Source organism: Amia ocellicauda, chromosome 18 (genome assembly GCF_036373705.1).
Source record: "Amia ocellicauda isolate fAmiCal2 chromosome 18, fAmiCal2.hap1, whole genome shotgun sequence".
Classification (NCBI taxonomy): Eukaryota; Metazoa; Chordata; class Actinopteri; order Amiiformes; family Amiidae; genus Amia; species Amia ocellicauda.
Genome location: NC_089867.1, coordinates 5,055,300 through 5,080,846, shown reverse-complemented (window position 1 = coordinate 5,080,846; position 25,547 = coordinate 5,055,300). Strand labels below are relative to the sequence as shown.

The 25,547-nt window shown below is 39.2% G+C and overlaps 2 protein-coding genes across 3 annotated transcripts; both read left to right on the top strand.

Annotated features, from left to right (window-relative positions):
• The first annotated feature begins 1,012 nt into the window (after nucleotides 1-1,012).
• Nucleotides 1,013-12,826, top strand: rnf144b (ring finger protein 144B). 2 transcript variants are annotated; one of them, XM_066690761.1, is made up of 9 exons: nucleotides 1,013-1,183; nucleotides 1,963-2,046; nucleotides 4,471-4,705; nucleotides 5,897-6,001; nucleotides 8,487-8,547; nucleotides 10,711-10,918; nucleotides 11,050-11,194; nucleotides 11,796-11,885; nucleotides 12,370-12,826. In XM_066690761.1, the coding sequence occupies exons 3-9, from the start codon at nucleotides 4,571-4,573 to the stop codon at nucleotides 12,517-12,519; spliced, it is 894 nt and encodes a 297-aa protein (XP_066546858.1). In that variant the 5' UTR covers nucleotides 1,013-1,183; nucleotides 1,963-2,046; nucleotides 4,471-4,570; the 3' UTR covers nucleotides 12,520-12,826. The 2 variants fall into 2 exon arrangements, with proteins under 2 accessions (XP_066546858.1, XP_066546857.1); XM_066690760.1 differs by having other exon boundaries at nucleotides 1,014-1,183; nucleotides 4,497-4,705.
• Nucleotides 12,827-14,472: 1,646 nt separating this feature from the next.
• Nucleotides 14,473-25,525, top strand: LOC136713609 (uncharacterized). The gene is made up of 14 exons (XM_066690740.1): nucleotides 14,473-14,597; nucleotides 15,349-15,425; nucleotides 16,433-16,505; nucleotides 17,588-17,703; nucleotides 17,913-17,938; nucleotides 18,287-18,424; nucleotides 18,572-18,681; nucleotides 19,038-19,133; nucleotides 19,224-19,307; nucleotides 19,560-19,686; nucleotides 22,006-22,111; nucleotides 23,803-23,985; nucleotides 24,143-24,217; nucleotides 25,076-25,525. Exons 1-14 carry the CDS (start codon nucleotides 14,573-14,575, stop codon nucleotides 25,157-25,159), a joined length of 1,320 nt encoding a protein of 439 aa, XP_066546837.1. The 5' UTR covers nucleotides 14,473-14,572; the 3' UTR covers nucleotides 25,160-25,525.
• Nucleotides 25,526-25,547: the final 22 nt, after the last annotated feature.

The window sequence follows — 25,547 nt, the reverse complement described above, 5'->3', positions numbered from 1 at the left end:
GTCTCACTTAATTAAATAAAATGTCAACTACATTGAGTGTTCCTGGACAGTGGCTTTGTGTAGAGCTGTCATCTTAGCTAAAGGCAGAGCCTCTTTATATTTGTGCTCTGTAAGCCATCTGCTGGAAACACAACATGGTGTGAAATAATTTACAAGCTATCAGGTCAAACGCAATGCAACTTCATGTTGAAGAAAGGCATCACCTTTTGGCTCCCGTTAAAAATGGAAAAACTATCAATTTCAATTAAGGTATAAACTGATGACTTACTGTTGAGTACATTTTAAATTGTACTCCTGTCAAAATGGACACCTTTAAAAACATAATATGCCATAAGAATACTATTTTGTAACTATTTGCATATTTGCCCCTCAATGCTGAGTCAAAAATGTTTTATGCATCAGTGGTAAATTACTTCTTATGTTATAGAAGGGATGGGGTTAGACAGAGAAACCTGACAAATCATTAGTGACTGCATTATAGGATGTAATCATATCATTAAATCACAGACATTTTTTTAAATCTATGCTACATTAAGTAGGAATGCTACATTGATAATAAATAAAACAGTGAGAAAATGTTTTAGTAATCCATTAATAATAATAATAATAATAATAATAATAATAATAATAATAATAATAATAATAATAATAATAAAAACATGGACATGAAATGTACAAGCTAAAGTTCTGCCATATGAAGTCTCTTCTGTCTTTCCTCTGTTCTGTAATGTATTTAAAGCGCAATTAGTATGGGCTGAATCAGGAACAAAATAATACATTATTTTCAACAGCATAATGTAGTTGTGGCATTTCATGAATATAAAACACATGGGAGACTCTGGGAGAAGGCGCTTAAATAAATGAATCACCCAGTGACACTGTTTCAAATGATGGGTGTGGATTCATTTCAATAATAATGTACGCAGCTCATTCTAGCTTACCTATCAATGTAATGATATGTAAATAGTGCCACCTAGCGTGTGCAAATGAAATACATGTTTTGAGTTGGGCAGTTGTTCTTTTCCACAAGTCGTCATTTTATGGAGACCATGAAGCCCTGGGTTCGCAGGAGCAGAACACGATTACAGACAACGTGATTGAGTCAAACAGGATGAGGACAATTACTATTCTTTCACAGTTATTGTCCAACGTCAAAATGTAATCCGATCCCTGGGAGAAAATGGTGAGTTATATGGGCGACTTTTTTGTTTTTATAATTAACTCTATACCTACCTAACCTCTCTTAGTTAATATGAACGTGTAGCGCTTGATTCTCTGGCTGTATTGATAGTTATATTTGATTCTCGCGAGAACTGATGTAATGAACGCACATTTTAGTCTGTGTAATGGATTAAAAGTAGATGAGTACCAGTTATTGTCCACACCTGTAACATGTCAATCTGTATACAAGCCGCGGTTCATTGTTCACCAACAAGAGGTGCATTCTCTTATACCTGTGTGTTTCATCTGATACAGGATTGAATACATATTGCCCATTTAATTCAACAGCAACACGAACAACACACATGTTATGACAGTGCAGCTGTATGCGGTGAGACTACTACAAGTGATTTCTCACTCTCATTAATTCAAAGCAGTGTATTCACTTTAAAATGTGCACCATTCTTTGCAGCTGTACAACATGAGAACAATCTAACTTTGACTCTAAATGATCACATTACAATCATATAAGATAAAGAAGAGGGGTGATGGATTGAATGCAAAATAAAACCTATAATCAAAGCCATGAAGTTGAGATTCCACAAAGAGTTAAGCCCTCTGTGGACAGGAGGAAGTAGGAAGTGCTTTCCACACCGTTTTGTTTAGCAGGCTGTGAGGCACCTTTGCAGTCATGGATAGCTTTCTTTTTATAGCAGGGAGGGATTATTTGCCCAACTGGGTGGTGCCAGTTTAGAGGTGACAGGAGCTGCTCTGTAGGTGATTGTGTGTGTTTGTATGCAGAGTTCGCCTCGTGCCTTAGTGTGACTGAAACCAAAACAGCTGCTGGACAAGAGAGGAGACACTACACCGTGCCCTGCTTGTAAGGTAGGACACCCATGATAGCGTGGACTTTGTATCTCTCGTTGTTCTTCTTGGTGTGGTTAATATGACTTTCATAATGGCTTACATGAATGCAACCTTTTCTACCCACAGTCCTGCAAACGTTAAGATCTGGGGGCCATCACTCAGTGATGAATGCCTAACCAGTTGCTCAGAATCACAATGTTTCTTGAAGGAAATGCGGGGCGAGTTAAGCCCACAAACTGCAACGAGGTATGGTGAATAATGTATGACAGTAATATTTTGCTGGTTCCCCTGGCTGCTTTGTGTCACAAAAGGGAGGGAGCTGAAGTGCCTCTGGCTTCAGCCGATCGAACAAAAGAGCAGCTGTCTGCACTTTTCCTTCCCTCTTCTGGATCACATTAGGTTTTGGCATCAGCTTTTTGGGAGAAATCAGCTAGATTTGGGTGCCTGGCTATACTGACTCACTTATAATATTTTAAAACTAATTTCACAACACCATCAACACAAGGGCAGGTTTATTACCAAAACACAAGACCTCTTTTTTAAAGCACATTATACTTAAGTAGTATGGTTAAGAAGTTGTTTTGGAATACAGTGCAGTGCAAATCTTTTGTAATAAGTTACTCACAGATATCGTATAACAGGGGCTTGGATTACAGGAAAACCAAGCTATGATAGGGTCTGCTATTGTTGCTGCTTATTTTGGACATCTGACACTTTCAAACTCTTGTATTCCAGCCAAAGCAGACAGGGGAGGAAAGGGAGGCATACCGGAGCTGTGATTGAGGGCTAGTCTGGTTTATTTCAAATGTGTAGCTCCGAGGAACGAATGGAGAACGAGATCTAAGCATTTCGTGTCCCAATATTAACGCGGTGAGCCTGCCAGAGGGGTGTGTAAAAGGCAGAGGATTGAGCTTGTCGCATGACCAAGTAATTGCTGCCTGCTTAGGCTGATATGGGCCTAGTGTGCTTTAATTTGCAGTCTAGAAACAAACGCGTCGATGTCTGTTTGCGGTTGGGTTTGAAGTCATTGCATAGGCTGTTGAGATGGCTTGAAAGGAATTAAATGGGGGAAACAAAACTTTTTAATGGAATAAGATGTGTACGTCTCTCCTTTGGGAAACAGTCATCATATTTTGGTCTTTCCCTTTTTTTATATGATTTTAAGTCTGATAGTATTCCAGTCAATAGGTCCATCAGAAAGAACAATAACAATTAGTATGAAAGGAAGATACAAAATATTTGACATACTGGTGGATAATTCAACAGCTACTCTGCCACAGATCCAGATGGATGCATTTTACTTTTACAATTTTCGTGACCTACTCCTGCACTCTTAGTACAGTAATCTATCTTGATCCCAGATTATAGTTCTATACCCAGTGCTCTTTGGGATTGGGCTGAATTGAAATTGGCTCTGGGTTTATCCTTTTATATACCCCCAAGTTGCAGCTGATGCTACAGTTGCATTTCCTCTCATTGCAGCTCAAATAATAAGTGATTTGGCAGCGATTTGAGGCTCATCATGGGTAACTCATTTAAAGTGTGCCAGTTTAGCAGGAGGTGCCATGAAGGGCCCCTGTGTGGACACTGCTGAGGCTTTGGCTGTCCCTGTCCCTAAAAAAACATTTGAAAAATCAATAGTGGTGTAGGTAACAGGTGTACAATTATAGTCACAAATACAAATGAGGTAATTAGAGGGATAGCACGTCCAGTATTGTAGATATAATAATACCCATTCTGAACAGAAGAATGCTATCTAATTTTTGGAATTCTTAAATCATCATTTGTCTAATTATTTTAACAATAATTGTACACCTTTCATTTAAAAAGACTTGGGTCCACATCAAATTCTTATGGAGTTTAATTCAATTAACCTTTTTAGTGAATGGATAAATCATTTTCAAATATATTTTTTGACCGGTTTTTAACATACGCAATAAAGTCACATTTATAAACATGTATCAGATGTATGACAATCACATTACTCTAAAACAGGAAATGCAAAAAAAACACACTCACAAAATGTTTTAAAATAATTGGATTCATGTTCCCACAAGTCCGGCAGAAAAAGAAACATATTGTTTTAACAATTTCTCATTTGTGTTCCAATTTTCATTTATATTTGCAATCCTTACACATTGTGACATTTTGTTTTGGAACTAGTATAAAGTATCTATAGTTATTTTTATTCTTATTTTTATAACATTAAATATGAAATGACTGCTGCACAACAGCTGAGAGGCATTACAAAAAATCCAGGAGAGGAAAATACCAGTGACAGTATTTACTATGCTGCCTTTAAGTATTTCTATGCTCCTTCATTTAAACTGGGATGTCTGAGCATCTTTAATCCTCTGTAATATTCTTATTTTAAGCACGGAATATGTGATTAAGGGGTTGCATTGTTTTATTTCATTGGGAGCAGCCTCTCACTAGCTGCAGGCACGATCTGTTTTGCTGTCCAACAGGAATGTGGAGATAGTGCTGCCAGGCTGTTAGAGTTGGGAGGTTGTGACAACAAGGACCAGGCCCAGAATTCGTCATGCCAAATACCAGTCCAAGTGGTCTGCAGGAGGTGCCACTACAGCCCCTGGTGCTCTGCAAGCTGTGCCTTAGCGAATACCCCCTCGAGGACAGGAGCCAACTTCATACGTGCAACTGCGTCTTCTGTACCCCGGTAAGCTCGGACCATAATCAGTCTGTTGGCAAAGACCTGCACGGCACACACACACAGGTGAATTCTGGTGTAGATCGGAGATAAGTATTAACATATCTGGCACGTTTCATTTACTGAAATATATATATATTCTATATGCAAACAGCTTTCCTGAGCTGTGAAGGCCTCCCAGGAAAAAGGTATGGAGTCCGGTTTCAGTACAGTTGCTAGGCTAATACGGTTGGTCTTAAACTGAAACAGTTTGGATAAACTCATAAGCAACACCCATGTTTTGAAACAGTCTGTTCGTGTTATTAAGGAAGGAAAGGCGTACCTGGTTCCTAATCTTTTTCATTCAAAATACAGAGAAAAGGGAACAAGGACATCCTTTGAGTACTTTGCAGGAGGTTTATCGTGTTATCTTGGCAGTACTCCTCACTGTGAAAGTGCTTCAAGGGAAAGGTGTTCGTGTTCAGTCCCAAACCAATAATTTAGACATCAGCAAATTACTGGGTTGACTGTGCTTTTAACCTCCTTAGCACACAATAAAAACCTTGAGTCAGTGATAGATGTTTGAGACGCATGTAATTATAATCTTGTAATGCTGCAATGCTGTATTTACCGGCCTGCAGGATACATAAAACCGATTCATTGCTAGGGTGATGTCATACGTTTTTTCCCCCTGTCTTTGTTTGAAGCTGGTTTCATAGCAATATTTAGTGTTAGATGCCTTATATCCTATCAAACGGACTTCCCCTCTCCTGGACTTGGGGAATTCCGGGTCTTCTGGTTCTTCGTTCCACCTGAGCTCTTGATTACTTAAGCTGATCAAACCCTTTAATTGAACCGAAGACCGTTGTTACAATGCAGTCCAGTTTGTAATGAGATCCTGCAGCATTAGAAGATCGCATTAACCTGTTTGAACAGCGAGGTGAGCTCCTCCAGCGACCAAGTGTCCGGAATTAAACCAGCTGAGCCCCTGCAGAATTAACAGTGCTTATTATGAGAGTGATTGATACTGTATAATTACCACTTGTATCTGAGCAGCATTAATTGGTAACCTATAAAAGGTTGTTTAAACAGGTTTAAGGCAGCAACAGTTTAATACTAACGAGAGGTTATATTGAATAATTTTCAAATTACAGTACAGTACAGTTTTCAGACTGAGTTTTGAATGCTTGTGAATGTAGTGCTTTATCTCCTGTGCCTTAGTGCCTGCAGCAGTATGTGCAGTTTGCAATCAAGGAGGGTTGTGGAGCTCCTGTCACCTGTCCAGACATGGCCTGTCTGAAGAAGGGAACATTGCTGGATTCTGAGGTACCACGGCTCTTTGACAATAGACCAGATAACATCATAACAGCATTTTCCAATTGTTATTTTGCTTTTTATTCTTATTTTCTTGCCTTGACTCTAGTCATTTCAAAGATTCTGTAAAGATTAGTCCATATCGTGACAAGGAAATTAAGTTTGCCAATTCATTGCGAGGCCAGAGGATGAAGTTGCTTAATTCTGAAATGTTTCCTTCGTTTGTGTTGTGTACTTCCATACAGTACAAATGGTAGTGTGGACTCGTCGGCCGGCCCTGTATTTACTTCACCATCTGAGTAAACTCAATCTCTGCTTTAAAAAACATTTAAATGATTTTTTGAGGTCTAATATATAAGAAATAATTTTTAATAGTGTAAGAAAACTCTGCCCCTTGAAGTAGAAAGTTTGTATGTGTGATCTGCGCATCTTCACTACAGTGCTGGGAGTAGTGCCACACATTTTTGATTAAAGTTTACTGTAGTATACCATGGTGAAATCACAGTAAAATGCAGAAAATCAAGACATGTGACGGTATAGTAATCGGAGATACTATACAGTGAGGGAAAAAAGTATTTGATCCCCTGCTGATTTTGTACGTTTGCCCACTGACAAAGAAATGATCAGTCTATAATTTTAATGGTAGGTGTATTTTAACAGTGAGAGACAGAATAACAACAAAAAAATCCAGAAAAACGCATTTCAAAAAAGTTATACATTGATTTGCATGTTAATGAGGAAAATAAGTATTTGACCCCTTCGACTTAGTACTTGGTGGCAAAACCCTTGTTGGCAATCACAGAGGTCAGACGTTTCTTGTAGTTGGCCACCAGGTTTGCACACATCTCAGGAGGGATTTTGTCCCACTCCTCTTTGCAGATCCTCTCCAAGTCATTAAGGTTTCGAGGCTGACGTTTGGCAACTCGAACCTTCAGCTCCCTCCACAGATTTTCTATGGGATTAAGGTCTGGAGACTGGCTAGGCCACTCCAGGACCTTAATGTGCTTCTTCTTGAGCCACTCCTTTGTTGCCTTGGCTGTGTGTTTTGGGTCATTGTCATGCTGGAATACCCATCCACGACCCAGTTTCAATGCCCTGGCTGAGGGAAGGAGGTTCTCACCCAAGATTTGACGGTACATGGCCCCGTCCATCGTCCCTTTGATGCGGTGCAGTTGTCCTGTCCCCTTAGCAGAAAAACACCCCCAAAGCATAATGTTTCCACCTCCATGTTTGACGGTGGGGATGGTGTTCTTGGGGTCATTCCTCCTCCTCCAAACACGGTGAGTTGAGTTGATGCCAAAGAGCTTGATTTTGGTCTCATCTGACCACAACACTTTCACCCAGTTCTCCTCTGAATCATTCAGATGTTCATTGGCAAACTTCAGACGGGCCTGTACATGTGCTTTCTTGAGCAGGGGGACCTTGCAGGCGCGACAGGATTTCAGTCCTTCACGGTGTAGTGTGTTACCAATTGTTTTCTTGGTGACTATGGTCCCAGCTGCCTTGAGATCATTAACAAGATCCTCCCGTGTAGTTCTGGGCTGATTCCTCACCGTTCTCATGATCATTGAAACTCCACGAGGTGAGATCTTGCATGGAGCCCCAGACCGAGGGAGACTGACAGTTATTTTGTTATTTTGCACCAACTGTTGTCACCTTCTCACCAAGCTGCTTGGCGATGGTCTTGTAGCCCATTCCAGCCTTGTGTAGGTCTACAGTCTTGTCCCTGACATCCTTGGACAGCTCTTTGGTCTTGGCCATGGTGGAGAGTTTGAAATCTGATTGATTGATTGTTTCTGTGGACAGGTGTCTTTTATACAGGTAACAAGCTGAGATTAGGAGCACTCCCTTTAAGAGAGTGCTCTTAATCTCAGCTCGTTACCTGTATAAAAGACACCTGGGAGCCAGAAATCTTGCTGATTGATAGGGGATCAAATACTTATTTCCCTCATTAACATGCAAATCCATTTATAACTTTTTTGAAATGCGTTTTTCTGGATTGTTTTGTTGTTACAGTCTCTCACTGTTAAAATACACCTACCATTAAAATGATAGACTGATCATTTCTTTGTCAGTGGGCAAACGTACAAAATCAGCAGGGGATCATATACTTTTTTCCCTCACTGTATGCATGTATATGCATGACACAATGCCACAATGACACAATGCATGACACAATGCCTGGGAAAACTGCCAAATTCCTGTGCACTCTCAGTGTGTTCAGAAGGGAAGTGTCTACAAGATCATTGAATTGTTCACTTGCATAACTTTTGAATATTGCCAAAACTCTTCTGCTCTGAAAAATGTACTCTCAATGGAAAAGGAGCCGCACGGGTGTGTTGTAAAAGACTTTGTTTTTCGTTCCACCCCAACACTTTTGTAAAGGGATTTAAGTAGCCCAGCAGCAATATCGCACGCTTCTCTTTATTCCCAAATTATATGTTTGCATTATTTACAAGCTGCCATAGATTGCTTTCACTTTGTCCTTTTGTTGCAGATTGCCTGCTTGGCCCCTTCTGATCAAGTTCAGCTTTATCAGCGGCTGCGGTTCGAAAGAGGTGCAGTATGCTTGCAATTGTCTTACTGCAAACAAAAGTGTAATGTCAGGATTCTCGTCTGTGGTAATGCTGACTTTATCGCCAAGTGCTTTATTTCACACTCTGGGCCAACTGGTGGCATCAGTACAGCCAATCTATCAAGAGGGAGAGCTATCCTCCTGGCCTAAGCTTGCCTAGAAACCTTCAGTGTATCTCCGAAATATCCCTCTCCCTGCAAGGTGTGCATGGTATTTCTTTTCCACATCAGGTTTGGGTTTTGGGTGTGTTTGGAACACATACAACAGGTATGTTGCTTCACAACACTCCCTCTAATCTAATATGTCTTTGTAACCAAAACACGGTCATGTCAGAACACATGCCTACTGTGTCCAATTGCAATGAATATGGAAACGCATAGCTTTTAAACAGGTTTCCAATTCCAAGAATAATGAAGAGACGGAGGGGTGGATCGTTGCGCTGAGCATTGTTCATGGAAGTTTGACCGCTTTGTATTTTCAATTTCACTTTTTAAGTTCTGCTTTTCGTTGAATGCAGTCTGGCCTTTTTATTTGTATTTAAAGGAAGATCTTGTAAAGCAAATGTGTCGTAAGACTTATTGCATAAAAGTACACATCAGCGGCTGTGTCTGCGGTAGTAAGATGCAACCAATAAAAACAAAAGAACTGGAGCCACATACTTAAAAAGCTAGTTTTACCATTGAGGTATTTACTTCAAAGACTAAAACAATAGTGAATATTAAAAATATAGAATAGTTAGCTGTGGGAAACAATCTTAAAAGGAATGCTGGACGGTGTTATAGCATGTCTGTAGTAACACATAATATAGCTTACTTAAGTTCTGGCTGTACTGCAGTAGCCAAAACCATATTGTTTCCAGTTTTGCAGTACTCAGATTTGATAAAAATTGAATACCTCTGATTCTTAATTGTGCAAAGACACCCACACATTATTTGTACTCTTTTTAGTTTTACTTTTTCCCAAACTAGAGTACAATAGCTGCTTTTCTTCTCTGTGATAAGCTATTGTTTTAGGTGTATCCCTTTTTCAAAGCAGTTGCTGTGGGAAAAAATAAATAAAAGCAAGTTAGATAAACGGTTACTGACTTTGCTAAGCGAGTGTGGACATGTACAGTAGTTTCAGTTTATTTTTCAGATTACCATTTGGTTACCATAGTTTCTATCTCTTCCATTGAACTTGAAATGTAATTTGCCTGTTTGATTCTCAGTAAACAAGAGCAGAACCTAAAATGACTCGCAGATAGAGAGGCGCAAAAGTACTACAGTATTGAAAAGAAAGCTGCATTATAATTAGCAAAGGTGCATTTGGGATAATTTGATTTACTGGAAAGTTAGAGCACATTGGATTAACCACCCTATCTGTACAGACTTGTGAAATTCCTGGAAGTGAAGAACAGTAGGTTTTATCTTTCCAATTTGCATAAGCTCGAGAAACCGTATCATGTGCTTCTAGCTATTATTCATCTAAAATAATCTTACAGCAACCTCTAGCATACAGCTACCATCACTGCTGCTATTTCCTTTTATGTCTCCAGCTAAACTAAAGGTTCTTGTTTGTATTTGAATGTCCTAATCTAGGGTTAAGACATTTGAATGAGAATCTTTTCAAACGGCGGAAAGGAAAATTGCACACCAAAAGAAGAGTACCAAAATAGCTAAATACTAAAGAGAAATGCACATTTCTTAAACAATGTCCGTATTTTAAGAGCATACTAACCTTTCTGTCTTCATGTGTATCCTATGAATGGGATTTATCTCTCTCTAAATCAGTGGTCTCTAACCCTGGTCCTGAGGGTACGCTGTTCTGCTAATATTTGTTCAAACCGAGCTCTCAATTACTTAACATAAACATTAATTCAACTCAAAATGTGCCTAATCGGGCCTTTTAATTGTATTAAACCGTTGGAGATTAAAAGTTAAATATAAAACAGTGTAATAAGGCACTTGAATTCTCCAATATGTAAACTAAGCAATTAAAAAAGATGCCAAAGAAGTCACTGAGTGCTCAGTTGACCACAAACCAGCAGGGGCAGTGGGCTCCCAGGAGCAGGGGTTCAGAACCACCAATTTGGATACTAAAAACTGTTACTATTGCCCAGACACTGCTTTAACTGATTCACTTTTTCCCCCTCTTTATTTACACTCAGAGGTGCAGCTGGATCCTGATAAAACCTGGTGTCCTGTCTTGGGATGTCAAGCTGTCTGCAGCATCGGGCAGCACAGCAATGCCCAGCCAGTGTCTGTGTTGTGTCCTGCTTGCGGTGTTGTATTCTGCTCAGTGTGCAAGGGGGACTGGCAGCCAGGCCATTCCTGCTCCGAACGCCGGTCTCTGAATTTGCCTTCTGTGGATGACAGGTAGAACCTCTTACAAATCTGAAATGTTTGCTTTAGGAAAGTCCAGAGAGATTCTGGCAGGAGAACAACGCTGTATCTCCAGTGAAACCTAGTATATTTCTTAGATATGTTTGACTTTCCTGTTTATACAGCGTTCAGATCAGCAACGAACCAGACGCCCCTGTCAAGCAGTGTCCGGTGTGCGGCGTCTACATCGAGAGGAACCAAGGGTGTGCTCAGATGATGTGCAAGAGCTGCAAGCACACCTTTTGTTGGTACTGTCTTCAGAATTTAGATGTAAGATTCAAACAATTTGAATTTATTTTCTTAGATTTGGACCGCGTCCGCAATGATCAGTTTCCCGGTTTTGGTGGCACTTGTTGGGACTCAGTCCATGTCTTGCAATAACCCTTGCAGTTACAGAGATGCCCATATAGAGTCTAGGGAGTGTGGGACTGTACACTGGGACCTCAGAGGGGCTCAAGTGCCAATTGGAAGACAGACAAAGCCTGCGTTACCAAAGTCCATCTATTCACTGCTGTGTCAATATGACATTCAATTAGCCTTATTAAATGCTGCTTTATTATGTTAATGTTGTACAAAGCATAATATACAGTAAATCATTCAATTCAACACCCTTAAGTTACTTTTGATGTGCCACTCCCTCTTGACATTTTTTACACCTTGATAAATAAATACTGTGAAAGCTGTGGGAAGGAAAGAAGGAAGTATGGCTGCAGGGGTAGGCCGAATTGTCTCATTCGACTCACTGTCCATCTTTGAATGTCGGATAAAAGACGCACGTCTTCAGTGACGCAGAGTGTACATAAGTATCTGTGAACATACTGCCAAATTGGTAATATATACTGTGTTGAACATGGTTTTCTTGATTACATAGGGCGACATATTCCTGAGGCATTACGATAAAGGACCGTGCAGAAATAAACTGGGCCACTCGCGGGCTTCAGTGATGTGGAATCGAACACAGGTGAGTGCAGGTGGTCAGCACTGGTCGAATGTTGGCTTTTTGCTTTCTTTGCTTTTTATTAATGTTCAGCCTTGGTGAGGTGAAGATTTCCTGTAACTTCTGTTGCATTTCTCTTGCCTACCTCTCTCAAAACTGTTTAAGCTCTGTTTAAGGCAGCAGTTAAAATAACTGCTAAATATATAACTGTTAAAAATAGTCAACCAAAATGTATTTCCTCATCAGGTATATTCAAATAAGCATATTCTTGCTTATTTAAAATAAGAGAAGTTCAATCCTGATTTTTTTTTTTCTCTCCATAAGTTTCACTGACTGGCACGTTTCATGTAGTGTCATTCATTGTACCAAGTGATGGATAAAAGTTGTCTTCACAATGAGACTCCTTGTGTACACTCTGCATGGTTGTGCTAATGCTTCAGTGCAGTACAGAAGATCAAGCTGACCTGACTGCAGACCATAATGCACTGTTTATTCTTCCTCCTCACAGGTGGTGGGCATCTTGGTTGGTATGAGTTTAATTGTCCTGGTGACCTCACCACTCCTTGTGCTGGCATCGCCCTGTATAATCTGCTGCATCTGCAAGTCCTGTAGAGGCAAAAAAAAGAAGAAGGTCAACCACACAGAAACGGGAATATAGCTGAAATACATATATTAGCTATATATCCATTTTTCCATGTGCCATATCCCACATTTCTTATAATCCGATACCAAATCCTTCTCCGTAGGTGCACAAGTGCCTATATTACTGTGCCTGCATGTTCAGGTCCGGTGCTGGTCTTACCTTCCAGTCTAACAGTTCAGAAGAAGGCAGGCTGGATCAAGCGCTGGGGAATCTCTTCTTCGATATGAACTCTTTGTTTTTGTATAGGTGTGTGGGAAGCAGTACAGGACATGGGAGGCCAGTCTTTATTGTTTTGTCTGGATAAACTGTTCTTTTTCATATGGTGGGCAAAGAGTAAAATAAAAAGGTAAAATTGAAGGGCGTAAATGATATCGGCAGCATATTCCTGTATTTTCATTTAACTTTAGTTGCTCGTGGTATTTCAGTGTGGCGTACCTGAAGAATTTTCCTGCAGCTGCCACAATATTCCTGTGTTCACGCAATTGTTGAACTTCTACACATTTGCTTTGCTATTTATTAGCAAGCCGGGATTCTGTTTTATTGATAGAATACATATTAATACCTTGTTGCTTGGCTTCCACATATACCTTTTGTACACATCTCCTTGGTTCATGTAAAGACACAGAACACACCTAAATCTCATTGGAAAAGCGTAGGAAATACCAAAATATAATTGGGTTTAACCAGTTTAACATTGCAATCATTCCTTTAACTTTTTCATTATAATTTATGCTGTTCTGTGTACTGTAAAAAATAGTTTTCTGAAGTATAACTTGTACTGTGTAAATAATGCTCATTAACTATGTGTAATGTATATGTCTTGTTTATATTTTTTAAATCTTTTGTAACAGTCAACTGTTATAAAAACATGATCATTAAAACCTGATTTGCAAAGTATAAGGAGTTTTTTTTTTATGATCTAACTCTGCCTAGAGGCCAGTTTCTGGTTCTTCACATTAAATATACAGGTTTAGTATTGGGGAAGTTTGTGCTGAACAAATGCTTCAACTGATGAACTGAAAATCTGTGTTGGGGGTGACATTCCAGGACATCAAGTTCAGCAACCAATAATTGCATATGTTTTATATTAAAATCCACAAATGAATAAGCTATTTGTCATTGTGGTATTTGCCAGAGTCTGCTAGAGCGGTTCCCTGCAAGAGTGAATATATTTCAGATAAACATTTACCATGTTGTTCAAAAGATACTTTACAAGTTAAACTTATATATTTTCAACCTATACAATAGTTTTCATTAAAGGCTACAATTTTACATGTACAAAAAAAGGGGCAAATTTTTGCAGATCAAAAATATAAGAATCACACATTTCTACCATATATTAAAAATGTTTGTTCTGTATGGGTTTATGTGTTCAGCCCCACTGTTCTCCTTTTAAAATGAACATCACAATAGGTTTGTCCCTCATAATGCAACATTAAACAACTTTTCTCTTTAGGAAGCAGTAATTCATCCAAAATGTAAGTGATCATTGAAACCTGCTCTTCTAGATTTCAAAGCAGGATTTCTTCACATGTGACAAAGAAGCTGTTTACATTGTAAACTGAAGTCAAATGAATATACTCTTTTGTTTCATTGTTGCTAAGAAAGTGCAGGAATCAGGCTGAGGAAGTGCTGTTTATTTGCACATGCTTTTAAGTGTTAACAAGTGTACTGTAAAACTGCACTTAACAGGCATACAGTAGTTATTCTGAGCACACACTGGAGTTAAGAAAACATGACTGAAAGCCATTGAGCGTCAAATTGTGTGCAGTAAATGCAGGGAAGTGTTATTTTGATAAACAAAACACAACAACACTTTCTTTGAATGTGTTGCGTCATTGAGTTCAAAATGAATGCAAATATTCACAATACATACACAGTCACCTAGGCAGGCTTTGGCAGTTGAAGTACAATAAAAGGTTTTGAGGCGACACCGTGTGGTCAGATCTAAAAATGCATCACCGACTTTTTCCAGAGTTAAAGTTGCTCTACTTTACTGGAGTAGAGGACACCACTTTTGAAAGCGAGGTGGAATTCCCTGTTGTTCAAAGGTGTAAATCTATCGGAGATGGCAGATGAAGAGTATTTTCGTGGTAGGTGTCTGAATTGCACCGTGTTGGTCAGCCTGGCTGTAGCCGGAAAGCATATGCTGACGTCATCCGTAGAGAAGTGCGCTGCGAGTCTTTCCTGCGTTATTTACAGCCAGAACAAAAGCCCATAGAAGCGTGTGCCTGTAGTTTATGAGTATAGTATGCGTTTTAACAGTAAAATACCGGCAGTATAAAGAAAATCCTGTTATTATTATTTTTTAAGTCGCTCAGCGTACGTGCTTTCCTGGCTACATCTATGTTTATAAGGGTTTCCTTGTTGATTTCGCCACGTATTGCATGTCCAGACTTTGTAAAATCATCATTTTTGCAACACATGTAGGCCGACTCGGTTTTTAAAAACATACTAGTGTCACATTGTTTCACAGACCTGATCAGCACTGCTCTTGCACTACCTAAATAGCACTGGGAAGTCCAAGACTAGTGTTAAACAGGGTCTGTGAAACCAGCCCTGTAAATGATTAAATTGAGCAAAAAATGTCATGGTACACAACAAGCACATTGTGTGGAGGTCAAACAGATCTCATTCCTCCCACACTCCTTCCCCTATTTTTAAAAATATAATTAATTCCCTCTGGTCGTACTGGGTGGGATGTCCCTGCTCTTCATGTTTTGCCACCTTTGTAGACCATTTCAGAGATTTGCTTTCTGTATTTTGCCTTCGCAGTGTAGAGAATGGGCTGACTTGGGCACGGTATGCTAGTCAATCATAGCTTTCCGTTCTGCTTTTCCACAGGTATTTCTAAAATCCCCTATGTGGCTGGTGCCGGAGCAGGAAACGTGTTGGGCTTCAAGTACTACAATGCCCAAGAGGTGAGGCTGGCATAGACGGCTGCTGTTATTCCTCAGTGAGCTTCACTACAACTCATCAGTCTTATTCTTTTCTTTTACCCTCAGTGGACATCAGATATTTATAGACACTGCCAAACGAGTGGTAAACAAGTAGATTTTTAAAACCCCACAATAATAAAGCTGTGAGAACACAGAAAACATAATTTTTCGTCGTGTAGGAGATTCTTAATTCATCAAATAATTTTGTTAACCCAGCCTGCATCCAAAACAGGTTGTTTGAGCTTTTGGATAATGTTAAATTATGTTATCAGAATTAAGAATACATGCAACAAAATTAGTAAAGAAACTTAAAGGATTGCTGTTTATTTTTAAATTATATTCAGGAGGCAGTCAATATGGAGTTGAATCATAAATGCCTCTAACAAACTTTTCTAACTTTTAAATAACATTTTACTAGGACTCTACCACTAGCAAGGGCTGCCTTTTAGTGTGACTTTTCAGTGGTATATACCAGCCCAGATACGCTGTCTGCAAATCAATTAACACTGGTTCCACCTGACAGTGACAATAAACCAGTGACAAAGCAGGAAGAATGAATATATGACTTAGTATGAGAAGGGAGCCCCGATCTACCTCAGGGCCACTAAACATTTTTCCAAAGCACCTACACAAGAGTGCACAGGGTGAGATAGAATTAAAATCCAAAGCCGTGGTCGTTCTTCAGAAGAAGGGATCACAGCTGTCATCGTAAGCTTCCTAATGTATCGGCCGCACAGACCACCCCAAGTGAAAAAGATGATCCCTAAAATAATAAGCAGTCATTTCTACAGAAGTAAAATACAGTCTTTCTCACTATGGGGCAGTTTGAATAAAAATGGTAATTAATAATATATTCTACTTTCATCTTCCTATACTCTGCCCTTTATTTTTAGTTTTTAACACATTTTCTTATATTTTATAATCTTTTTCTGAATGCATCAAACTGAAGTGTTAAACTTTACATTTTTTTATTCCATCTTACTGTATAGGTTCTTCTCGGGAAGACAATGGAAGACTGGCTGAGTTTCTCGGTTTGTTACTGGCACACTTTCCGTGGGACTGGTAAGAGTTTCAGGCAGAGCCACGAAATGAAAAATGACTTTGGTGATGCTTGCCACCATTTGCAACTGACATTTCTGTGTGTAGTCAGTGTGGAGGTTTTTGATTACTGATTAACTCTAGAAAAAGGGGCAGTCATTTCTTCAGCTTTGCAGAAAGGGTTATTCACGAAGAGTGAGGCTCGCACCTAGTTTTTGGCTTGCAATTCTGCTGTTGTGTTTTAAAAATACTGCTCTGGTGCCAGGCAGGTGCTGCAATGGCTGATTAAAGTGTTGCCTTTATGCCTCTGGTGAGAACAGAGCTTTTAGGAGTGTAAGAACCTATACTAGATATCTATCAGTTCAGCAATAGACCCGTATAAATAGACAGAGGTCTTCTATAAATAATACTAAATTCCCTACTTCCAACCACAAGAGCTGTTTAAAAGATAAGATAGTACAACAACATTTAAAAATAGAATTTAAGATGACTAAAATAAAACCAAAATACTTTAATGTAATTAAGGTTTTTGTATGTCGGTGGCTGGTAACACTGCTAATTGAGCAAGACATTAGGGTAAAACAAATGCTAGGTTGGGGTGTACTTCCGTCCAGTTTTATATACAGTGGCCTGTAGCCCCTGTAGATATATGGATGAATACAACTATAAAACAAAAATTACTTGCAAGGGAATGGGATGCGGGACAATGAAAGAAATCGGTTTCTATGTACAGACAGAGCTCTCGCATTAGTGCAGCTTTTATAGGGCAACAGCAACCCTTTATCAGTCAAAACAAGTATAAATGTTACACCAATTACACCAGTAAGTGGACAGTGAAAAATGTAGAGCATGTACACACACAAAAATGCACAATATAAACAGCAGGCGACTTCAGGTGCCAAATCAGTTGGTCGCTAAGTAATTTCTAAAACCTCATTCTGATGACTTAATGTCCATTTAAACCATAACCTTCAGCTCAACACTGGCAGAAGTCCTAAGTCTCAGTATCTCCCCTGTGGTTACAACAAGTAAATCCATGGTGCTGCCATGAACCCAGATTCCTAGGTGTTGGCCTGTGCTGCAGCCCATTTTTCTTAATCTCTCAGGAGCCGATCCCTTTGGATTTCCCACACTGTGTCGGCCATGGGATGATGGGAAGGATTCAATGGAGACCGCTAAGAGGAGAATGCATGCAGCTTTTGAGTTCTTCACTAAATTAGGTGTAAGTGAGCTCACACCCCCCCCACACCCACTTGTTTACCTGTTCATGTATTTATTCATACAACTGCATTTATTCTGTATTATGATCATGATTTATAGCTATTTAGAATTGTTAATTTGGATCTAATGTATATTCTTACAATACAACCGTATAATATTATAAACATATATTGTATTACATTTTAGTTATTTGCTTTCTTTCTCCTCTAGGTGAAGTATTACACTTTTCATGACAGGTATGACTCCAGCTATACTTGATCATATATAGAAAATTGTGCTGATCCCTTTAAGATACATTTTTGACTTCTTTACCTCTTTAAATATTTTTTTAGCTTTGATATCAGTTCTTACCCTTTCATATCCAGTTGTGTTTTCTGGGTGGCAGTCTTATTTGATTAAATATGCTAAAAAAATAACTCAGTACAAAGTCATGAAGAGGTAATTAACCATGCATGGTGTAAGCAAGACTCCAAAACATATGTGTGAATTAAATGTACAATTACTTATTGGGGAAATTTCAAATGGTAAAGTTTGATTGTGATGGATGCTATACTTTGATGTTTATGCCTTTTTCCCTGTGACAGAGATGTGGCCCCAGAAGGTTCCACACTGGAGGAGTCTAATAGGAATCTGGTTGAAATCACTGACTTGGCCCTTCAGCTTCAGAAGAAAACGGGCATCAGAGTGCTCTGGGTCACCTGTAACCTCTTTGCACACCCCAGGTCAGCCCTTCTGATGTTAGAATAGACCTTCCCATGTCACTGATCTGAGCCAGAGAGCCGTAAAGGCAAGATGTTAATAGATTGTAACCTTGAGCTGGCCACAGTCCTCAGTCTCAAACCCTCATATCTCCCCTATGGTTATAACAGGTACATGAATGGTGCCGCCACCAACCCAGATTCCCATGTGCTGGCCTATGCTGGAGCCCAGGTGAAGAAAGGATTGGAAATAGCCAAGAAACTGGGGGCAGAGAACTTTGGTGAGAAATGCCCTTCAGACAGTCAGAGTTAAAAACTGCACCATATAAATCAGGTTGGGGCATGGCTTTCTGGAAACTTCTACCTGAATATTTATGGTGGATTCCAGTAAAGATATATCATTGTTGCAATACTACAGATGCAACCCTTTATGATGTATTAATACAGCTGCATTATCCACAAGACATGTGGTTCATAACCAATAGGTTGGAAATTGTATTTAGTTCAACTGCTAAACTGAATGTGACCAAATTGTTTAATGAAACTACATTAATGGAGCATTACTGCTATACTGGAAGGAGATAAACCAACAATAGTTCACATGAATGCTGATGTTTTACTGTATATAATCTTCCAGTTTTCTGGGGTGGCAGGGAGGGTTATCTGACTCTCCACAACACTGATGTAGCTGCTGAATTGAGACACATGGCAAACTTTTTCAAAATGGCGGTGGGTGAGTAATGCTTGCAAATATATATTTTTTTATTTTTTTTGCTCGTCCTGGTCTAAATGCAGATAACTGAAGTCTTTGAACTCATTGCAGCTTACAAAGAAAAGATTGGTCTGAAGTGCCAGTTTCTTATTGAACCCAAGCCTAAAGAACCATGCAGACATCAATATGATTACGGTAAGAATGACATTCGGTTTTCAGAAAAAACTAAATGGATAAGGCCCTGCATATACACCTCAGCTCTTTTCAGATATACAGAATGTAAGATACAGATGTAAAATGACTGTATTTGTTAAACAAGCTTTCAGATTTCACCATAAATATTAATTATATACATACATAATATATGCAGTATACACATTTTTATATTGGATTTTTTTACTGGATGTGATCTATCTTTGCTGATGACTGTTTTCTGGCCATTGCTAGATGCCATGAGTGTTATTGGATTTCTGAAGCACTTCGGGCTTGACAGCCACTTCAAGTTAAACATCGAGCCAAATCACACCACTTTGGCAGGACATTCCTACGAGCATGACATAGTCGTAGCTTCGGCGTAAGTGGAACAACATGTTTTTCAACATTTTCCTTATAACAGGATGCTTGGTCTTATGACATACATCAGAACAGGCCAACCCTGGTCCTGGTTCTTGTTTGATCTGAACCTGGCATTAACTAAACTGGTTCAGGGCTTAATTAGTCACCATGACCATGTGTTTAAGGTCTGGTCTGATGTAAATAGAAGGGGCTTGTCAGTTGAGTATAGTACAGTCAGCAGTCATTGAATACTGACCATGATGTAATTCACAACAATCGGAGTAAGAAGTGAAACTAACATTTACCAAATCGTGTACCATTTTATATAGTACACAATTACTATAACAGTGGTTCTCAAATCTGGTCCTAGAGGACCCCCTACCCTGATGGTTTTTGTTCCAGCCAAGCTCTCAATTACTTTATTGAACCCTTAATTTAACTAATCATTTCCTAAATCAGAGCTTTTTATTATTTTAAATAGTAGGGGGTTCACGATAAGTAAAAACTTGTATATGGAAATTGTCTTATTAAGGAACTAACTTTTTTCAGTCAAACATAAGCAAATGATTACTTCAATTAATGATAAGTAATTGAGAGCTCAATTGTAACAAAAAAGCAGGGTAGGGGGTCCTCCAGGACCAGGGTTGAGAACCACTGGACTACAAGACTAAGAAACATTTACTATTTTTATTTTATTGATTCAAATGATACACATTTCTTTAACTTACTTTCATGTTATGCCTACTATCTGGAAGAGTCAGATAATCTATTTGAAATTAGAAATGTATTTGATTAAACTACTTAATTGTATTTTGTTTTTTTTAGCTAACCCTTAATACTGGTCAGATTCAATAAATGAAGGTATTCACTATCAGCCTGATGTTCTAACCACATCATCACTTCATTTATGCTTCAAGAACGTTGTTAAATTTTGGTACCACTACCATACATGAATCATCACCGTTTTCATCTGAGTCACACTCTACTGTTGTAAAGTGCTTCTGTCCACAGTGCCATCTTTCAATAGAAGAGTTCAAAGAAACACAAAGAAAAAACAGAGAACCCAACAACATAATGCACCCACTAGGGTTTCCAAAACCAGGAGAAAATTCCAGGCCCTGGTTTTTGGAGTTTAAAATTCATAAACCCGAGATCCCCAGGTCACCAGGACTTGAAGCCAAAGCCGCCTTCCCCTGGACTGCACTTCGTCGGCAACCAGAACCGCACATCGCCCTTATTGAGACCCATCATTCACCAGCCGTCGCCCCCCTGGGTAAAAGTCCAGGGCCGGTTTTTGGTCCCAGTCCGCCCCTGTTCATAGGCATATAAATGTAAAAAATATGGAAACAAAATTAAATAGGCCTAAATAAAAAACACTAAGCTTACTCTAAACTTTTCCGATTGCGTCTCTCTCTCTCTCTCATTATACGACACTTTCAGCACAGCAGGCGTGGCACGGCACCTTGCAGGCACACGCATCACCCTGTCTCACACTGTTAGACACATCAAACGTATGTCTGAACTCCTCAAATCTTAGTTTTCCCCCTTATTTTATTAATTAAACTAGAACCCCTGGCCATATCAACTAAGTAATAATAAATAAGTAAAATAATAAACACCATTTTTGTGTGTATTTTATGTTGAGCTGAAATTAAACACAAACTCAGTATTTTGCATTATTATTATTATTTATTAATTCACATAGTTATTATGTATTGATCATTTGAATTAACTGAAGTGACCTTGTAGAGCCCCCAGCTGTTTGCAATACCTTGTTTAGATACGTTTTGCATTTGGCTGATTGGCCGTGTACTTCTTATAGGAAGTAGAACCAAACCGAGCATGGATCGGAACATTTTTCTTGAACTCCTTGTATTTTGCAAGTGCTCAATTATATTGCAGGTTTTGCCAACAGGTTACTGATGAACATCAATCTTCTCACCGAATGAAAAAATACACTAAAGTATACAAGATTTCACTGTTGTGCTGTGCACGCAATTATGTTTTTTTTTCCCCTTCAACCCTGGTTTTATACCCATGTCAAACCCGGGCTTGCGGGGTTGAGAAATCATGTGGGTTACCCGGGTTTTCGGTGCCCCGGGTCACCAGGCAGGAAACACTAGTACCCACGCATAGCAGGTTGCAGACTATATTGCAATGAAATAAAACATATCAGTCTTGGGGGACATTATATTACCTGTGGTATAACCGAAACCGCAATGTAATTAGGCACGTTAAATATGTAGATTTGCAGTAATGGAGCAATTGATTCACATACCATGCTTTGACAGCTTTGGCAGCGAGGTGTCATGGGAACTGCTGCCCTGTGTGTTTGCAGGTTTGGAATGCTTGGCTCAGTGGATTCCAATACTGGCTCTCCAGATTTGGGCTGGGACACTGACCAGTTCCCCATGGATATCAAGAATACCACTATGGTGATGAAGGTGAGTAATCACAGAAGGTAATCTGGCTTAACCTATATACAATCCCACCTCTGTAAAATACACCTGTAACCATTTTAGACATGCACTTTTGAAAGGATCATATAAATAGATTTTGAGTTAAGTTTAAATTTGGTGTCAGACAGTAGGTATTGAAAATGACCATTGAGAACCTCATCAGAAATAATACAGAAAATGCCACAAGATGAATATGAAACAAACACATTATTCAGAGAAAGATCATCTTTTTGCGGTGGTAGTCACTTTTGTACTGGGAACTGCGAAAAAAAGGTCACTGAATCAGATGGTGGTTACATCACAGGGTTGTACACTCACCTAAAGGATTATTAGGAACACCATACTAATACTGTGTTTGACCCCCTTTCGCCTTCAGAACTGCCTTAATTCTACGTGGCATTGATTCAACAAGGTGCTGAAAGCATTCTTTAGAAATGTTGGCCCATATTGATAGGATAGCATCTTGCAGTTGATGGAGATTTGTGGGATGCACATCCAGGGCACGAAGCTCTCGTTCCACCACATCCCAAAGATGCTCTATTGGGTTGAGATCTGGTGACTGTGGGGGCCAGTTTAGTACAGTGAACTCATTGTCATGTTCAAGAAACCAATTTGAAATGATTCGACCTTTGTGACATGGTGCATTATCCTGCTGGAAGTAGCCATCAGAGGATGGGTACATGGTGGTCATAAAGGGATGGACATGGTCAGAAACAATGCTCAGGTAGGCCGTGGCATTTAAACGATGCCCAATTGGCACTAAGGGGCCTAAAGTGTGCCAAGAAAACATCCCCCACACCATTACACCACCACCACCACCAATCTGCACAGTGGTAACAAGGCATGATGGATCCACATTCTCATTCTGTTTACGCCAAATTCTGACTCTACCATCTGAATGTCTCAACAGAAATCAAGACTCATCAGACCAGGCAACATTTTTCCAGTCTTCAACTGTCCAATTTTGGTGAACTTGTGCAAATTGTAGCCTCTTTTTCCTATTTGTAGTGGAGATGAGTGGTACCCGGTGGGGTCTTCTGCTGTTGTAGCCCATCCGCCTCAAGGTTGTACGTGTTGTGGCTTCACAAATGCTTTGCTGCATACCTCGGTTGTAACGAGTGGTTATTTCAGTCAAAGTTGCTCTTCTATCAGCTTGAATCAGTCGGCCCATTCTCCTCTGACCTCTAGCATCAACAAGGCATTTTCGCCCACAGGACTGCCGCATACTGGATATTTTTCCCTTTTCACACCATTCTTTGTAAACCCTAGAAATGGTTGTGCGTGAAAATCCCAGTAACTGAGCAGATTGTGAAATACTCAGACCGGCCCGTCTGGCACCAACAACCATGCCACGCTCAAAATTGCTTAAATCACCTTTCTTTCCCATTCAGACATTCAGTTTGGAGTTCAGGAGATTGTCTTGACCAGGACCACACCCCTAAATGCATTGAAACAACTGCCATGTGATTGGTTGGTTAGATAATTGCATTAATGAGAAATTGAACAGGTGTTCCTAATAATCCTTTAGGTGAGTGTATATTCAACCTTTCTACAAAAATGCCTTTAATGATATAACAGTTAATACAGTTCTTCTCATGTGTAATACACAAACCTCTTAACCCTTAGACATTGATGAGAAGGTGCCTGGTTTTCCATGTTTCTTGTATCTCTCCCAGAGCATAGTTGAACAAGGTGGGCTGCAGCCGGGCGGACTGAATTTTGATGCCAAAGTGCGCCGGGAGTCCACAGACTTGGAAGACTTGTTCATTGCACATATCGGTGCGATGGATGCCTTTGCACGGGGTCTAAGAAATGCAGTGAAGATCATAGAGGAGGGAGTGATTGCACAGATGGTGAAGGTAAGCTTGGTAGGGCTGGTTTCACAGACCAGATTAGCACTAGACATTGCACTACCCAATGTTATTCTAGGTTGGGTGATTCAGGACCAGCTGATGCCACTTGCAGTGCAACTCCTCCAGCATGGGAGACTTCAGTATTTTTGTATTTATTGCACAGGAACGCTACCTGAGCTTCAGCACTGGGATTGGTCAGAAAGTGGAGGAGGGCACTGCCACATTGGAGGAACTGGAGGTAAACTGTAACATGTTTTGTTCATATGAGGAAAAACACATTACCAATGCAGATGTATCAGAGAGTTGGGTAGTAAACATTACTTCTGACGTTGCCCTTTTTCCAGCTTAACAGGAGCAATACGTGATACCTAGTGCTGTAGTAAATAACTCCATTATATAGTATCAATTTAAAAATACAGCTAAATATCCCACGAGGTATGTGAATGCAGACTATTCAGGAACAAAATAATAATAATTTAAAGTCTTCTGTCTTTAAGTTATCTTTTATAAACAGAATTATTTTATGTTACACTTTTCAGCTTTCAGGTTATTTTTTCCATAGGGATGTCACTCGCATGGCAGTGTTTTAGAATGTGAAATCATCCAATTCAGTTTGCTGTTATTGTTGCTTCTTTGGCACCCTTGCACTCTATATGTGTAAAAATAAACATTTTATTTATGCAAATACAACATTTAAAAACTAATTTGATATAATGGAGGCTGTATTGAGATAATGAACAAGTATGAAGGTCCAATTAATTTAATTATTTATTCTGCAAAAAATGGAGCAAACAAAAGTAAAAAAAATAATAATACTAATGTGCCAGGCCACCTGACCAATCAGATTACTTTGGTAATATGCTGCATTTCAGGGTAGCTAATAGATATGTTTCATGGTCATTTATGTAATCATTCTAACATTATAATGTAGATATAATATAAAGCTAGAAAATAATATAAAAAACTCCCAAGCAAGAACAATAGGCTTTAGCCTTTCAGCCTAACAGCAAGAACAATAATAATAATATTGGATTTTCTTATCAAAGTTGGGTTAGATTCATTTAATTTTCTTCAGTTGTTTATTCTCTATTTGCAGGAGTTTACCATGAGAAATGGAGAACCAAAGATCACATCTGGGAAACAAGAAAAATATGAATCAATTATTAATCATTACCTGTGAAGCAGAGGTATGTCAGATACAGTGGAATATCTGACCAAATTTGATTCCTATCCTGTATAAAATTGGTAGCTGCCATAACTTTCCTCTAGGTCTTTAGTCAGCAATCTTATACAGAAACAGTTGTGGCTTTGCAGTGTAATGTAGACATAAGTATTTGTTCTAGATGTACAAGCAGGTATAAGTAGTGAGAAGCAATTATTAAAGGCTTAACAATGTATAAATAATACTGTATGAAATATTGACCTATATTTAGTTTAGATTGTCATTGATATCCATACACTGTAAAAGCAATTACTAAGAAATGAATATCACTGTTGAGTGTATTTGTTATATGTAATATCAGAGGAATAAAATGCAAGCACTGTACATGAAAATACAAATTATATAC

Excerpts from the sequence above, each read along its gene's own strand:
- rnf144b (XM_066690761.1), top strand. The coding sequence starts at position 4,571 with ATGCCAAATACCAGTCCAAGTGGTCTGCAGGAGGTGCCACTACAGCCC. Across the intron at positions 4,706-5,896 it reads ACTGCGTCTTCTGTACCCCG|TGCCTGCAGCAGTATGTGCA; the intron begins GTAAGCTCGGAC and ends CCTGTGCCTTAG. Across the intron at positions 11,195-11,795 it reads ACTGTCTTCAGAATTTAGAT|GGCGACATATTCCTGAGGCA; the intron begins GTAAGATTCAAA and ends TTGATTACATAG.
- LOC136713609 (XM_066690740.1), top strand. The coding sequence starts at position 14,573 with ATGGCAGATGAAGAGTATTTTCGTG. Across the intron at positions 18,682-19,037 it reads ACTGGGGGCAGAGAACTTTG|TTTTCTGGGGTGGCAGGGAG; the intron begins GTGAGAAATGCC and ends ATAATCTTCCAG. Across the intron at positions 19,687-22,005 it reads GACATAGTCGTAGCTTCGGC|GTTTGGAATGCTTGGCTCAG; the intron begins GTAAGTGGAACA and ends GTGTGTTTGCAG.